Source organism: Podarcis muralis, chromosome 10, assembly GCF_964188315.1.
Source record: "Podarcis muralis chromosome 10, rPodMur119.hap1.1, whole genome shotgun sequence".
Lineage (NCBI taxonomy): Eukaryota > Metazoa > Chordata > Lepidosauria > Squamata > Lacertidae > Podarcis > Podarcis muralis.
This window is the reverse complement of record NC_135664.1, coordinates 69,555,241-69,572,331: the sequence shown is the minus strand read 5'-3', so window position 1 is coordinate 69,572,331 and position 17,091 is coordinate 69,555,241. Positions and strand designations below refer to the sequence as shown.

Sequence of the window (17,091 nt, the reverse complement as noted above, 5' to 3'; positions counted from 1 at the left end):
CCCAAATGTTGTTGAACTACAACTCCCATCACCCCTAGCTAGCAAGGCCAGAGCTCAGGGATGATGGGAGTTTTAGTCCAACAACATCTGGGGACCCACAGGTTGAGAACCGCTGCACTAGAGGATAAGGATGTTAAGGCTGCCAGGTCTCAGGCAGAGAAAGGAGGCAATGTAGTCATCAGGCTACAGAGCTTGAAGTGGGTAAAACAAAACATGAAAACCATCCTTTTGATGACTTTTTTCACTCAGTCTTTGCCTCCTTTTTTTCACTCAGTCTTTGCCTGCCTTTTTTTTTGCAACCTGCTGCCCCCTGCCACTGCTTAGCACCCTTTTAAAACATGGCTACCCTCCCTCTAGGGATGTGGGTGGGGCTGTGGTCTAAACCACAGAGCCTAGGGCTTGCCGATCAGAAGGTCGGCGGTTCGAATCCTCGCGACGGGGTGAGCTCCCGTTGCTCGGTCAACTCCTCCCAACCTAGCAGTTCGAAAGCACATCAAAGTGCAAGTAGATAAATAGGTACCGCTCCGGCGGGAAGGTAAACAGCGTTTCCGTGCGCTGCTCTGGTTTCGCCAGAAGCAGCTTAGTCATGCTGGCCACATGACCCGGAAGCTGTACGCCAGCTCCCTCAGCCCGTAAAGCGAGATGAGCGCCGCAACTCCAGAGTCAGCCACGACTGGACCTAATGGTCAGGGGTCCCTTTACCTTTACCCTCCCTCTGAGTTGGCTTTGTGACATCTGATTTCCTAGATAGGATAACCATGAAGTCAAATCAGAGCGAGGGCAATGCTTCCAGCCCTTATCCTGGCAGCTTGGGCCTGAAGAGGCAGAGGGAAAACACTAAGAATCATAGAATCATAGACTTGTAAGTTGGAAGGCAGCACAAGAATCATCTAGTAGTCCGACCCCATGCAATGTAGGAATCTTTCACTCAATGTGGGGCTCATCCCCATGACCTTGAGATGAAAAGTCTCATGCTTTACCGACTGGGCTATTCCTCAGGGCAAAGCAATGGGGAATGCAGTTGCTACTGCTTTAAGAACAAGCACCACAATTAAAGCGCACGAGCACTTTGTCCCTGTTCTCAGGGCTTCCTTGAATAATTGCTAAAAGGGCTTTTCGGAGTCAAGATGGCCACACATTTAAATTTTGAATTGCTCCAAGAATGTGAGAGCTTTTGCATGCCCCGTGCCAAAAACATGTCGCCAGTCTCCTTCTGTTGCATACAATGGGCCCACCTGTTGAAAACCCAAGCAGGCATTCACCTAACACATGCTATTCCTTTCTCCTCCACCTTTTTTGCTTTAGTGCAGCGGCAAATGGCTTTGGAAACCATCCACGTCCCTCCGCCTGGCTGTTTGCACTCCCTTCCCAGAGTAATGGCTTGTCCAGGGCCTCTATTCCGACTGGCCGCATCCTTGTCCCTGGCTGTAATGGAGTGCGGCATGAGCACGAATAATTGCAAAGGAGGAAGGGATCAGGGCTGCGTTTTGCTGCTCAGGCTGGAAGGGCAGGGGCGGGAACCAAGAGAGTGAAATATCAAGCTGAAGCCCCGGCGTCTGCAGTTTCTGCAGCAAGCTGGAACGCTTCGCTGCTGAGCCATAGTGGCAGCTGTGACCACTAGAGTCAAGCCAGTCAAACGGGAAGTTGGTAACTCAGCCATGCTTTGCTGTTTTCTCAGCAGCTGGGAGGAAGATGCTGTGTATGGAAGAGGGGTTGCCTGTGGTTTAGAACAGCCTTAGAGGGCCTGGTGCCCTCGGGGCATTTTGGACTACAATTCCTATCAGCCCCTGGTGGGAGCACGGATGGGATTTGTAGTCCAAAAATCTAGAGGACTCCAGGTTGGCGACAGCTGGTTTAGAAGCCAAGAAGCCTCATTAAAAATAAAATAAAATTGCGTGGCCAGTTGTATAAATTCAAATGAAGGAAAGAGGTGCATTCAGGACTTTTTAGAGACTGGATTTTAATGCACTTGTTGCAAGTGCAACCATGCTCTTCCCACCTGTATTATTAATGGATTGAATTAGATTTATACACCACCCTTCGTCCTAGGATCTCATAGCAGTTCCCGGTATAAGCTACAAGATAAAAACACAAGTAAATAATTAAAACAAAACAGCAAACCCCCTCTTTCCACAGACACATTTAAAAGGCTGTAGAGTATTAATCAGCCAAAGGCTTGGCTGAAGAGGAACATTTTCACCTGAACCCTAATATATATATAACGAAGAGGTAGTGAGAAGTCACCAACTTGGATGGTTTTAAAAGAGGACTGGGCAAATTGGAAGCGAAGGCTATCTGTGGCAGACAAAAGAAAGGACTGCTCTTCCATTCAGGTCAAGTCTGGGCAAGTCAAGTCCCGCCAGGGTAGGTTAAGTCCTAGTCAGGATGCTGGACAGCTCCCAGTAGGCCCTGTTGGCAGAGCTATGGACTATGTTGTCTAGGCTATAGATGATGTCTCAGTGAAGGACTGAGGGCTTAAAACGACTGGCAGGGTATTTTCCTTCCAGTGACTCCACCACGCAGGGGTGGCTGGCTGCAGCCCTCTGGGGATCCATAGCTGGTTCCGCAGTCACATTTGTGGCTATGGAGGAGGAGAAGCCACAAGGGAGTCTTCCCCAGAATCAGAGAGAGCCATGTCCTCAGGCTGGGAGGGTGCAGCAGAGGGCGCTAAGCGCTCTTCCCTGGGTGAACTGGAGTTTCTCTGAATTCAGATCCCCCATGGGTCAATGATGGGACTGGGATCAAGGGGACCTGTCATTGCAGAACTGGCAGCAGCAAAGCAAGGGGGCAGTTGGGAGCCTGAATAGCTCAATTGGTTAGGCACTTAGAGCCAGCGTGGTGTAGTGGTTAAGAGCGGTGGACTCGTAATCTGGTGAACCAGGTTCGCTTCCCCGCTCCTCCACATGCAGCTGTTGGGTGACCTTGGGCTAGTCACACTTCTCTGAAGTCTCTCAGCCTCACTCACCTCACAGAGTGTTTGTTGTAGGGGAGGGAGGGAAAGGAGATTGTTAGCCGCTTTGAGACTCCTTAAAGGGAATGAAAGGCGGAGTATCCAAACTCTTCTTCTTCTGATGGCACTGATAATGCCAAGGTTGCAAATTCAATCCCTGTATGGGGCACCTGCATATTCCTGCATTGTAGGGGATTGGACTAGATGATTCTAACTCCACAACTCTATGAAATTAGCACTTTTAGTTCCCCTTTCATCCTCTTAAGCTCCCTGTAACTTTGAGCTGAAAGTTATCCTTTGAGAACTTTCAGCTCAACACTAGTTTTATGCTTTTTTCATTTTGGCTTTAAGTATTATAAAAAACAGAAGATTTCTGTGCAGGAAAGTGCTTCTGGGTCAGCCCTGTCTGACATCATAGAGCCAATTATGGCTGAATGCAGGCAGTAAATTTCGACAAAGTTGTAGGGTGAACAGCAGAGTTATCATTGCCTGCACTGTGCACACTTCTATTCACTGTTATTTCGGATCAAGTAGGTCTGCAAGCTTTCATAGTGCTTTGCAATCCGGCAATGCTTGTTTGAACAGCAATGAAATGCTGCCCATACGAGGCCACCTCTAATAGGTTCTTCTGTCTCCAGGCTTTCTGAGTGAGGCTGATGGATGTGAGGATGATGGTGTGCTCAAATAAGACATTGCAGAGGGAAAAGGAGTCCCGAAAACCGGCCTGCCCCTTTAACTGGCCGCTTGCCAAGCCTTCCCAACTTAAAGCATCGCTGTGCCTTGACTTCTTGTCCCCCCCCCCTTGACCCTTCTCACACAACATGCTCATTCAGGGTGGAACAGGGCCTGGGGCGACTGACTGGTGCTATTGTGTCTGAGATATTTCAGGCGAAATCCTCCTCCCTGATGCCCTCTCTTCGGAGCCTATATTAAGCCTGCTCTTTGTGCGATTGGCCCACCACCCCGGGGCAGATACGTTCTCGCCCAGAACAGGACGGTGATCCTAATCAGCTCCTCGTGCAGGTGAACTTTGCCCAGGGGATCCTTTCTTTGCCTGCTCCCCTCTCCCCAAACCTTCCTCCCCAGCCCGAGTTTTTCAGAGCTTTCCCTTGGCAGCTGCAAGTAATTCTTCGCCGTACGCCTCACGACCGATTAGATTTACTTGGGAAGGAGTTGATTTTAGATGCTGTGCCTGGCATTGCTGCAGGGGACCCCGGCTGCTTTCGTATGTGGTTCAGTAGGTTTTTGTCACATGTGGCCTTGCTGGCGGTTTCCTGCATGCTCCTCCGTGCTGTTGTTTACATGCCGCTTATAGCCAAACCTGACCTCACATTGCCTTGCTGTTATGCTGCTTTGCCAGTTAGTAAGCTGAAGGGAATCGTTACGCAAGAGGCTCTTTTGCCCCCTTCCCTTCTTCTTTAAACCAAGTGAAAAGGAACCGGGGAGCCAAAGAGCTGGAAGCAAAGTATCAGAGGCTCCTTCACAGAGACATTTGGGTGCTATTTAAAGCACCGCTGGTCTGGGGGCTGCGGCGCGACTCGAGTTCTGCACAATAATCATTCTGTTGAGCAGTGTGGTAATGGGCTCAACTGGATTTAGCTCCAGCCAAATCCCTCTCCGACCCCAGGGCTGTGACATCTGCAAAGGGAGGGTGTGGGTGGGAACTCTGCTTCTCCCCACAAGTTTTTGTACTTTGTTAAAACAGAAGCAACACCCACACACCATCCTAGCAGATGCCGTCTGAAATTGCTTAGGGCTAGGGATGCAGCGAGGTTGTTTTTTTTTGACAGTGGAAGTTGCATCATCACAGCTACAGAGAAGCACCCCGGATCTGGCAATGTCAGAAGCCTGTATAATTGCTTGCAACCAGTGGCAAGCACATTTTTTTTTCTTTTTAAAAAAGGTTCTGATTTTCCCAGACTTTGCGCTCAGTCTCAGAGGCACTCATAATTAGCTTTCTTCCCATATTCTGAGCCTTTCCAAAGTAGGTTTGAGGACCTTTTCCAGAAGAAGCACAAGGCATCTCTCTAATATCACACAGGGCCTTAAAGAGGCTTTCAACCTTCATCAGGCATAGGCAAACTCGGCCCTCCAGATGTTTTGGGACTACAACTCCCATCATCCCTGACCACTGGTCCTGTTAGCTAGGGATGATGGGAGTTGTAGTCCCAAAACATCTGGAGGGCTGAGTTTGCCTATGCCTGACCTTGATGTTTCTCAATCCTCTCTGAGGTTCAGTTCGATAGAGAAAAGACCACAGCTCCTCCTCTAGCTCGGAGTTAAGAGATTTTGTTTCTAAAGCAGAAACAGTGCGAAAATTAAACTCAGTCTCTGTACCTTCCATTTGGGAACCATGTACGCTAATGTTTTGATGGGCACTAATTTTCAGAACAACAGCTTATAAGATCACCTATCCTTATAAAACAATAGTAATTGTATTCCCACATGCATAGATAAGAGTCCCATAGAGAAGTGCAATTTTGCACTGATGGGGGTATTAAGTACCGAAATAAGAGAAGAGGTATTGCAAACAGCTGAGACGCGGGTGGCACTGTGGGTTAAACCACAGAGCCTAGGGCTTGCTGATCAGAAGGTCGTTGGTTCAAATCCCTGTGACGGGGTGAGCTCTCGTTGCTCGGTCCCTGCTCCTGCCAACCTAGCAGTTCGAAAGCACACCAAAAAGTGCAGGTAGATAAATAGGTACTGCTCTGGTGGGATGGTAAACGGCATTTCCGTGTGCTGCTCTGGTTCGCCAGAAGCGGCTTAGTCATGCTGGCCACATGACCCGGAAGCTGTTTGCTGGCTCCCTTGGCCAATAAAGTGAGATGAGCACTGCAACCCCAGAGTCAGCCATGACTGGACCTAATGGTCAGGAGTCCCTTTACCTATTGCAAACAGCAGAGGTTTTTCACGTTCCCTGTCAGGGCCCCATATGCTGGGAATGTTTAGTGTAAGAGAGACCTGTTGAAACAAATGGGAATATGCTGCACACATCCCACTTAAAGCTGCACATAACTATGTCGGAGTAAATCCCACTGAAATCCATAGGGCTTACTTCTGACATAACATGGTTAGGATCAGCCTTTTAACTCGTTAATGGCCCGATAGGCACCTTCATTGCAGCATTCGCCACAGCAACGGCTGCTTTGCTACACCCCTGGTAACTCAGGGATGCTTGCCAGTTTGCTGAGGAATCTCAAGGTAGGCCAAGACGCTCCAGAAATGCCAAGCCAAACGTTCTCTGTTGTTGTTTTGAATTTTTATCAAGCACTGTTGTCACACGCGCCGAGGTGCTTAGGAGCCCAAGTCGCAATTTTGCCTGCAAAACAAAATAATAATTATGCTAATTGCTCTTCGGCAGAGGCTGCCTTAATGCCAGGTTTCCAGCTGCACCTGGGCTTGCTTTGAGGTGTGTTAGCTTCCGTACAATGGATTCGGAATGACGGTACCTGAGCATTTGCAGGTGACACAAACGGAGCTGAAAGCCTGAAAAGTGAACTATGGATTTGGATGGCATGGTGCAAAACTCCAGGGTGCGATGGAAAGGGGTAGCTGCAGAAAGAAACTTAATCCAGAATGACTTGGGTTGGCATTTATGAAGAACTTTCTTGCTGTGGAGTGCTGGAAAAGGGAGACCAGGGTGGAGAGTGTCTTCTTCACTATTCGCCTCTGTGAAAGGACCCAGCAAGTAATTGGTTGGGTTCATTCTGGGCACACTTGATCTTTAAAAGAAGAGTAGCATCGGGATTGTATCTCGATGTCTCTTTCAGCTAAGGCCGGGGGAGAAATTTGATTTAGTCTTCAGCTTCCACTTTCCGAAACAAAGCAAGAAGGGAAAAAGCTATCCTACAAAATCCGTGTACTCCTCTGAAATTTGCAGTTTATTTATTTAATTTGTATGTAGCCCTTCATCTTAACATCTCAAGGCAGTTCACAGCATCAAGATACAAGATAAAAAACACAAAACATGGATTTTTTGTTTTGTTTTGAATTGTCGAACTGAGATGGAAATGTGGGAAACTGAACCTATAACTGGAAAAATGGGAAACCGAGATAAACCAAAATGGACAGGTTTGCTCGTCCTTACTTCCAGCTCTACATTCGACCTGCTAATGTAGCTGCAGTTACAGTGCACACCTCCTTGTTCTGAAAAGCAACAGCTGCTTCTGCTTTCGGATCACACCATCCTGCCCCTTATGCCAGTTGATAACCCAAGCTTCTTCTAAGCCTTCCCTGCTACCCTACCTACCGGGTGGTGCTGTGGTCTAAACCACTGAGCCTCTTCGGCTTGCCATCCAGAAGGTCGGCGGTTTGAATCCCTGTGACGGGGTGAGCTCCTGTTGCTCTGTCGCAGCTCCTGCCATCCTAGCAGTTTGAAAGCACGCCAGTGCAAGTAGATAAATAGGTACTGCTGTGGTGGGAAGGTAAATAGCATTTCCGTGCACTCTGGCTTCCGTCACAGTGTCCCGTTATTCCAGAAGTGGTTTAGTCATGCTGGCCACATGACCCAGAAAACTGTTTGTGGACAAACACCAGCTCCCTCAGCCTGAAAGTGAGATGAGTGCCAAAACCCCATAGTCGCCTTTGACTGGACTTAAGCATCCAGGGGTCCTTTACCTTTTACCTACCAGAGAGAGAGAGAGAGAGAGAGAGAGAGAGAGCAGATAGTTTTCTGGAAGGTGGTGGAGAAGCAAGCCCTCACATGACTATGAGGAAAGGTTGAAGAAGTTTGCTATGTTTCGCTTGTAGAAGAGACAATTATGATATTCAAAGGGTTGCCACACACTAACAATTAATGGTTATTTCAACTACTCAGGGAACTATGGAAACTGCAGTTCTGTGGTGTTGGAAATATTTCCCCAACATACAATTTCCAGCACTATTGTTAAACTACAGTTTCTAGGGTTCTCTGGCAGCCATGACAGTTCAGCAGGTACACATTTGATATGTTTGTAGTGCTGATATAGCCCCAAAAGGAGTTCTATGCCGCCTCGGATCAAATGCTCTTAAAAAGTGTACTTTACTCCTGGAAAACTAACGCGGTCTTTGCTTTTGCTCATGAAACGTAACCCATGAAAGGCCTGCTTGACTCACCAGGAAGGAAACCTTTGGTCTAAGAGAAATGCAGCCTTCCTTCCAGGAAATTGCACATTTTACGATGCATGGTACATGCTATATTATTGCCTGAAGCCATATGTTGGGAAGTGTGGTGATAGCAAAGACAGGCGACGAAGTCTGTGGCACATTAAGATTCTATAGTTCTCTGGAAACTTGACACCACTCCTTGATCTGATGCAAAAAAATAAAAAATAAAAACCTGAGCAGCCACAGACACAACTCCCAGTAAATTTGAGCAACTTCATTCTCTCTTCTGTTCTTGCCTAAATTACATCTGAGTGGAAAACCTCTTAGCTTCAGGGTTGCAATTCCCCTGTAATTGGTAAAGTAGCTGTAACTGCATTGTCACTTATACATAGTGGCATGTAATTGCACGGTAACCACTGCTGCGCTGGCACGAGTGACACGCGGTGTGCGATTAGGATGCAGCTCTGAACGGCGCCTCCCCATCCAACTCCCATTATCTTGCTGGAGACCTGAATGAATGAGGGCACCAGTGGGATAAGACCGGAGTTACATTTTCGCGTTAACTGTTGGGTGAAAGGTCCATGCCTTTCGGCGAAAAGTTTTTTACCTGGCCTCCAAAATCACCAAACCATCTATCCTTTCTAATTCGGCACTTGCCATATTATCACTAGATTTGACCCCAAATTCTACCCTTACATCTAAAGAATTAATTTCCTTCCTGTCCACAGCAGCTAGACTAGTTATTGCCCAGTGATGGGAGGAAAGCTCAAATAATAATAATAATAATATATCATTTACACCCCGCCCATCTGGCTGGGTTTCCTCAGCCACTCGGGGCAGCTCCCAACAGAATATTATTATTATTATTATTATTATTATTATTATTATTATTAATAATAAAGTGATAAAACATCAAACATTAAAAATTTCCCTAAACAGGGCTGCCTTCAGATGTCTTCTAAAAGTCAGGGAGTTGTTTATTTCTTTGACATCTGGTGGGAGGGCGTTCCAAAGGGCAGGCACTACTACCAAGAAGGCCCTCAGCCTGGCTCCCTGTAACCTCACTTCTCACAGGGAGGGAACCGCCAGAAGGGCCTTGGAGCTGGACCTCAGTGTCTGGGCAGAACGATGGGGGTGTACTGGGCCCAGGTATACTGGGCCGAGGCCGTTTTAGAATACAGTGGTACCTTGGGTTACATACGCTTCAGGTTACATATGCTTCAGGTTACAGACTCCGCTAACCCAGAAATAGTACCTCAGGTTAAGAACTTTGCTTCAGGATGAGAACAGAAATCGTGCAGCGGCAGCAGCAGGAGGCCCCATTAGCTAAAGTGGTACCTCAGGTTAAGAACAGTTTCAGGTTAAGAACAGACCTCCAGAACGAATTAAATTCTTAACCCAAGGTGCCACTGTACCAACAGAGGCTTGAATTGATAACATCAGAATGCCTCACATACCATCGGTGATTAATCAAAGGCATTTCCAAAAAAGCACATAAAAAACCCACCTTTGACATGATCTGGTCTCCCTTTTTCTCTTTTATTGAAGAAGGACAGACAGGTTATTTTAATGCCATCATCATCACAGACGTGTCTGTGGAGGGGCTATATTGATTGAAAATGTCTAGCCAACCTGATTGGTAGCTGGGTTCCAAGTGAGGATATTCAGCAAGCCAACATGACAGTGATGTGGGATTGAGGACTGGAGTGATCATTCTGTGATATGGCAATAGATAAAGCTGTAGTGTAACCTTTGAATAAATGTTATTCAAATAATCAAACTGTTGGGTGCCAGAATCCAAGCCCTTTCCATGGAGAGGTGGCAAGTACCCTGAGTGAAAAGATGAGCAGGTAGGCAGAGAAGTAACTCAAGAGCATATGGGAATACTACAACATCTTCTCTCAGCAATGAACTGCCCAAAATGAGAGTATGCGCAGACCTTGGGGCTATGGAAGAGGCAGCAGTGTGGGATTGGCTCTCTGAGGTCACCTGATGATTCCATGGGCTGGCAGGATGGAAGCACTGGTTGACTGCCAAATTAATTGTCAGTGATTTCTCTGTAGGCAGAGTGTGGCAGCCAGTTTAAAAACAGCAATAAACTAAAACACTAAAATAATCACCCAGTACAGTGGACGCTCGGGTTGTGAACATGATCCATGCGGAATGCACGTCCGCAACACACGCGGGTTGCGATTCGGTGCATCTGCACATGTGCGAAGTGCAATTTAGTGCTTCTGCGCATGCGTGACCACCGAAACCCGGAAGTAACCTGTTCCGGTACTTCCGGGTTTCGGCGGTCCGCAACCCAAAAAAAGGCAACCTGAAGCATCTGTAACCAGAGGTATGACTGTAGTATACTGCCAACTCCCAAATTACGCAAAATTGCATATAATTGAAGCACAATTGAAGAAGCCTGAAAACACAGTGCCCCATCCCCCCACCCTTTTTAGTGATGTTTCTGTGACATTTTCGGGTCACTTTCGGGTTTGGTGCGATGCGCACGTGCGCAGTGGCGCCTAAAACGGTTGCTGCCTGTATTTAAAAAGTCTTGTGTCCACCCCACTTAAAGGATGAACACAAGAAAAGTTGCACAATGAAATTCTCAGCAAATACTTAACAAAATGAAATAGCACAGGGAAATGAAGAATTCTGTAATTAGTGCGCAGGGCAGGGAGTTGGACTTGATTACTGTAGTAAGGGTAAGGTAAGGGTACCCCTGCCCATACGGGCCAGTCGTGTCCGACTCTAGGGTTGTGCGCCCATCTCACTTAAGAGGCCGGGGGCCAGCGCTGTCCGGAGACACTTCCGGGTCACGTGGCCAGCGTGACGAAGCTGCTCTGGCGAGCCAGCACCAGCGCAGCACACGGAAACGCCGTTTACCTTCCCGCTATAAAGCGGTACCTTTTTATCTACTTGCACTTAGGGGTGCTTTCGAACTGCTAGGTGGGCAGGAGCTGGGACCGAAAGACGGGAGCTCACCCCGCCGCAGGGATTCGAACCGCCGACCATGCGATCGGCAAGCCCTAAGCACTGAGGTTTTACCCACAGCGCCACCCGCGTCCCGATTACTGTAGTGGTCCCTTCCAACTGGGCAGTTCTCTGATTCTATGAGTGAGTTGCATCCTGCATTGCAGATCCAGGGTTGTATCCAACCACATTTTACTCAGAGTAGACTAACTGAATTAATAAACCTAATTAGAGCCATAGAATCACAGGACCATAGAGTTGGAAGGGACTATGAGGGTCACCTAGCCCAACAACCCCTTAATACATGTGTATTCATTTCAGTGACTCTCCTCTGAGTAGGGCCAACATTGGCTAGAGGTCCTTGCAATGAAGAGTGGGGTTGAACTAATAGATGATCTCAATAGTCCACCCTGCCTCTTTTATTCTCCGCAAGGCGATGTTTGATGTTGGAAGAAGCACAGCGATCAAATGAGCGAATTATAGTTCCCCAAGTAACCGAAGGAATAAAGCGAGCTGATCACAGATTTACAGCCGGCCGGTGGCAGCTCCAGTCCCTGAGGCAGGGGCTTTTGTAGGATTCAGTAATAGGCCTCCCTTTCCAAGAGGCCTGGCTAAGCTCTGACGTAGGGGCAGACGGACTGCCAAAGTGAAAGCGAGGAGGGACGGCAGGAGGAGGTGCTAATCCTTCAGCTAGGACTTCTCCCAAAATGTGGATTTGGCTGTGATCGCAATTATCTGGAGAGGTACATTTTAAAGCAGATGTTTAAAGGACAGTTGAGGCTCATTCCAGCCATTGCTAGGCAATGGCTCAGGCTTCCTTGGCACCTGGACTCTGCACTGTGCTGCCAATCTGCTTCCTAGTGCATGCGGAATCCGGAGGAGGGAAAAAGGATATGGCTTTAATCCTTGTCTGGAACCTCATGCCAAGAGATCCCCTGTGATGTCAGCAAGAGGACTCAGCTGCCAATGTCAGGATGCAGAGCTGCAGGGGATGAGTTGAACCGCAGATCCAGGAGCAAAGCTAGCATTCTGCTCCTTCTCCCTTGACAGCTGCAGCATCCCTTGACGAAAATAGGGATAATAATACTAATAATACCAATAATACTAATACTACTAATAATAATATATCTTGCCCATCTGAGTGGATTGCTCCAGCCACTCTGGGCAGCTTCCAACATATATAAAGGTAAAGGTAAAGGGACCCCTGGCCATTAGGTCCAGTTGTGGCCGCCTCTGGGGTTGCGGCGCTCATCTTGCTTTATTATTTATCAACCCCCACCCGGAAACCAATGTCCCCACTGTGGAAGGACGTGTGGATCCAGAATTGGCCTCCACAGTCACGGGCTCATTGTTAAAACTGTGTTTATGGAAGACAATCTTACTCGGCTACGAGTGATCGCCAAAGAAGAAGAAAGGTTGTACAGTGGTACCTTGGTTTAAGAAGAGCTTAGTTTATGAACAACTTGCATTAAGAACACTGCAAACCTGTTAGATAGAAAATAAGGTGTTATTTAGCTGTAATGCTAAGAGATAAGGATTTGCTGGACAAATAATTTGAACTAGAAAACAAGAAGGGGAGGTATGAGGAGGTCAGGGAAATATGTTATTGAAATTAAGTTTTGAACTTTATGTGTTTTTAATACTTTTTCTTTTCTTTTTTACGTTTTTCTCTTTGTTTGTATAAAATTGAAAACTTTAATAAACATCTTATAAAAAAAAAAGAACACTGCAAACCTGGAAGTAGGTGTTTTGGTTTGTGAACTTTGCCTTGGAAGCAGAACATGTTCTGCTTCCTGTTGAGTGTGTTCCATTTGTAAATTGAGTGAGTCCCCCGCTGCTATGGGAAAGCACGCCTTGGTTTAAGAATGCTTTGGTTTAAGAACAGACTTCCAGAACGGATTAAGTTCATAAACCAAGGTACCACTGTATAGTTATTTATCTCCTTGGCTCAGGGGTTGCATAACTCCATACTCTAAAACATTTCTCTGATGAAAACAGGGACATCCTAAGGAAAAGCAGGACGTTGCAGAATCAAATCAGAAAACTGAGATGACTTCTATAAATCCATGACTGTCCCTGGAGAATAAGGACACTTGGAGGGTTTGCTGTAGTTCTCCTAGACTCCAAATGGCTTAATCAATCTTTTGCCTTCCCTGCTTGGTCAATGCCATCTCCTGTTTCTGTATAATTTAAATTTCCTTGTGTGACTATCCATGCAACTCAGACTTTGCCTTGGTCCTAATGGGCTCTTCTTAGCTGTACTAGACAGCTTACTGGCTTTGTGAACCCTATTACTTATATATTCTGTCTCACCTGGCCTGCTTGGACGGCCTGCTTGGGACTGATGGTAGCTTGGGGTGCTGACAAACATGTCACATCCTTCAGTTAGACTCCGTGGCCGGACTCATACACTTGGAAAGAGCCATGGCGGTAGCACTCACTGCCTTATCACTGCCTGACCACCAGAGGCACTGATGCTGAAAGGAAGTGCTGGGCGCCTCCAAGGCATGACAGTTGAACTGGCTGACTTGTAGGGATGGTTGAGGAATTTGATCTTGTAAATCCCTGTATGCGGTGTCCAGCTCTGCACTTCTTGGTCTGATGCACAGATTGGAACTTAGCTATCGACTGCATTTTGCACTTCTCAAAATGAAAGTCGTGGCACAGTTCTCAAAGGTGTATCAATGTGTATTTTGAGAGGATGTGAAAAGTAACAATAATCTGCAGTTTCATGAACAAACGGGACAGAACCAGGGGGAAAAACAAATGAGTGTGACCCAGAGCAGAAATACACAGATTCGCTCACCCACACTCTACTTTTCTTTAGAATATTTTGCATTTAGCAATTCAGGTGACATAAAATGGCAATCCGAAAGGAGCATCATGATGTCTCACAAATGCCCGAGATGGCTTCTTGCCAGCCCAGTTCCCCAAAACCCAACACTGCTTTATTTCTTTCCACAAATTCGTATTCCACAAACTAAGACCTTAAAGGTAAAGGGACCCCTGACCATTAGGTTCAGTCATGGACGACTCTGGGGTTGCAGCGCTCATCTCGCTTTATTGGCCGAGGGAGCCAGCGTACAGCTTCCGGGTCATGTGGCCAGCATGACTAAGCTGCTTCTGGCGAACCAGAGCAGCACACGGAAATGTTGTTTACCTTCCCACTGGAGCAGTACCTATTTATCTACTTGCACTTCGTGCTTTTGAACTGCTAGGTAGGCAGGAGCAGGGACCGAGCAATGGGAGCTCACCCCGTCGTGGGGATTCGAACTGCCAACCTTCTGCTCAGCAAGCCCTAGGCTCTGTGGTTTAACCCACAGTGCCACCCGCATTCCACAAACTGAGACCTTACCTTTCTGATAGGCACCGCCCTATCACTCAGTGCTCTTTTTAAGAGAAAGGCTAGCTTCAGTTGTGGCCATCAAAACAATTCCTGTTGTTCACTGCCCACTTGCAAAATATTTGAGAAATTAGGAAGGTTCTTTGCTTCCCACAGCAGATCAACCTATCCCCTTAACAGATATTCTCTGTCTCACTCTCTCCCTTTCGTTGCAGCTGTTAACAATTGATGATAATTTCTGTGGCCTGGATATGAATGCCCCACTCGGAGTATCCGAAATGGTACGAGGACTCCCCGTCTTAACAGAAGACAAGGACAGGATGACATCCGTCATTGCTTATGTCTATAAGAACCACTCCCTGGCTTTCGTGGGCACCAAGAGTGGCAAGCTGAAAAAGGTAGGCCTGGCTTTTCCTAACTTGATGTGGTCCGTAGCAAAGAAGACTTGTGAAATGGTATGGATGCATAGGTTTATGTTATCTGAGGACTATTTCTGCCAAAGTTTGGCCTGTGTGAACAAAGAGAGAGCAGTTATTTGGGAACAGGCCTAAGCCAAAGCAAATTAGCACAACAATTCTGTAATCTGTTGAGTGGAATGTATTTTAGGACAACAGGTCTTCAGTTCGCAGATCAGGGATCATGACTAGGTCACAACCTGATCTAAGATCACAACAGCAGGACTATCACCATACCAATATGGTAAAAGAAAATTAAGAAATGTCTCACCAAAGGTGAGTTAAAGGTGGTTCCTTGGCTTGGAAAAGCTGAAGGCTACTGCCCTAGGATGTCGCATTTGGAAGTACGATAAAGATGATTTATTAAAGCCAGCTCGTGTATTGCATGATGTGGTGGATTGCCTGAGTTTAATCCGTCGCAGAAGTTACTGGTGGCTTTGTGGAAAGTAGACTTTATTCCCATTCCTTCCAGTGAAAAGGAAGTTGTGTTAAGTGTTCTGTTGACCAGTGACAAATTCCAGAGGGGTGACTATATTAATCCTTTGCAGCAAAAATAAAAATTGTCAGTTCTGTGGCACCTTAAAGACTTCTTAACAAATTGATTTTAGCACAAGCTGTTCTGGGCCAGAGCCTCAGAGTAGAACACATAGTCTGTCCTACAAAAGTTTTATGCCTCGATAAATTTGTTAGTCTTGGAAGTGTCACAGAACTCTTTGTTGATTGTATTTACTGGGTTGCCACCAGGGACTGGATATAAATAGGCGTCCTTTCCTCAGGGTCTGATCTTCCTTGGGCACCATCCAAGAGAATGGGAAGCTCACCCTTGTCTTTGCTGCGGCTTTCCTCTATTACATCAATTCCAATTTATCATGTGGGGCCATCAGTATTTGTATTCTGGAGCCAAAGCAAAGGCTGAAGGAGGCATTTAACTCTGAGTTTTTGGCAGGTGTTTTGATTGTCTCTCAAGATCCATTGGAGGTGACCTTCCAGTGGAGAGAGATTGGCTTGGTATGTTCTGCCTGGTGGTTTAACTGTCTACTCACGTATTCTGTTCTCGGAAGAGGAGATACTTGCCTTCTTGTGGAATGTTGTACCTTTGCTAACTTACTGGGTCTTTTTGAATGTTGAAATTTTCTAGTGATGAATGATTAAATGGCTGTTTTTTCCTTAAAACATTTTTTAAAAAAAGGAACTGTAGAATGAACCTTCTCCTTGGATGGAGATCATTTGGACTTTAGATTGGATTATTTCCTCCAAGCATGACATAAAGTCTGAAATCCATATTCATGATGTCGCTGCTCTCCACGAGCAATACTGCATTTCTACACTGCTCCTAGTGATTGACTTGACCCTTCCTGGGTTTTGGTCCTCAGGATGATGATGTCATCAGCGGTGGTACCATTTAATGAGGGCAGGGGAGGAGCAACTGCCCGCTCTAAGTTCCAAGTCGCATGAGGTTAAAACTCATTATCACTGATCAGCTCACTGTAGTTACTGTTAAAAATAAAATAAAATAAAATTAAAAAGGCCTTCTGTGCACTAGGTATGCATGTCACAGCCAGCAAGTTCTTAACTTAAATATGGTGAATCTCCTTTTATTCATTTATTGTGTATGTGGTGTGTTTATGTATCCTGTGCTAGTCCTAATCTTTGAAGTTGATAAGGAACATGACTAACTTAGGTCATTTCAGTGGGTCTTCTTTGAGTAGACCTTAGTTTGATGCAACTCATGATGTCCTTACACTCAGGCTCACAATGAAGAAGAAAAAAAGATTGATGCAAAAGGACAAGGGAGTTGGAGAGATTGGGTGGGTGGGGATTTGCTATTTTGTGAGAGAGTGACAGAGTGCAAAAAGAGCAAAAAGAATGCAGAAGTTAACCTGGGAAGAGGGGGCAATGTGAAAAGAAGTGAGAAAGCAAATGATAAAACAATGCCTGTTAATACTTTCTTAAAGTGGGAGAGAATAGGCCAGGAGGCTATTTAAAGGCAGAGAGTCCTGCACACAAGAGGCTCCATTTTTGCACCTGCCTCTCTAGATGTGGAAGGTGAAGACAAGTTGAGGAGGGCTTTAGAGCAAGGGCAGGTGACCTTTGGTCTTATTGTTGGACTACAACTTCCATCATCTTTGACCGTTGGCTGGGGCAGAGGGGAGTTGGAGTCCATCAATATCTGGAGGCCAATACAGGTTGTCCACCCCGGCTTAGATTATGGGTTATCTGGGTTAGAACTGGGAGTTTTGTCTTTTCATTTTATGTCTGAAAACCCCAATTCCATGGTAGCATGGAAAATG

The 17,091-nt window shown here is 46.4% G+C and overlaps 1 protein-coding gene across 1 annotated transcript in view; it reads left to right on the top strand.

Annotated features, from left to right (window-relative positions):
- PLXNA4 (plexin A4) overlaps positions 1 to 17,091 on the top strand; it is a 598,107-nt gene that overhangs the window by 51,914 nt on the left and 529,102 nt on the right. Inside the window, exon 3 of the mRNA XM_077935356.1 lies at positions 14,561 to 14,743. Coding sequence (XP_077791482.1) covers positions 14,561 to 14,743 — 183 coding nt within the window. The remainder of the gene's footprint in view (positions 1 to 14,560; positions 14,744 to 17,091) is intronic.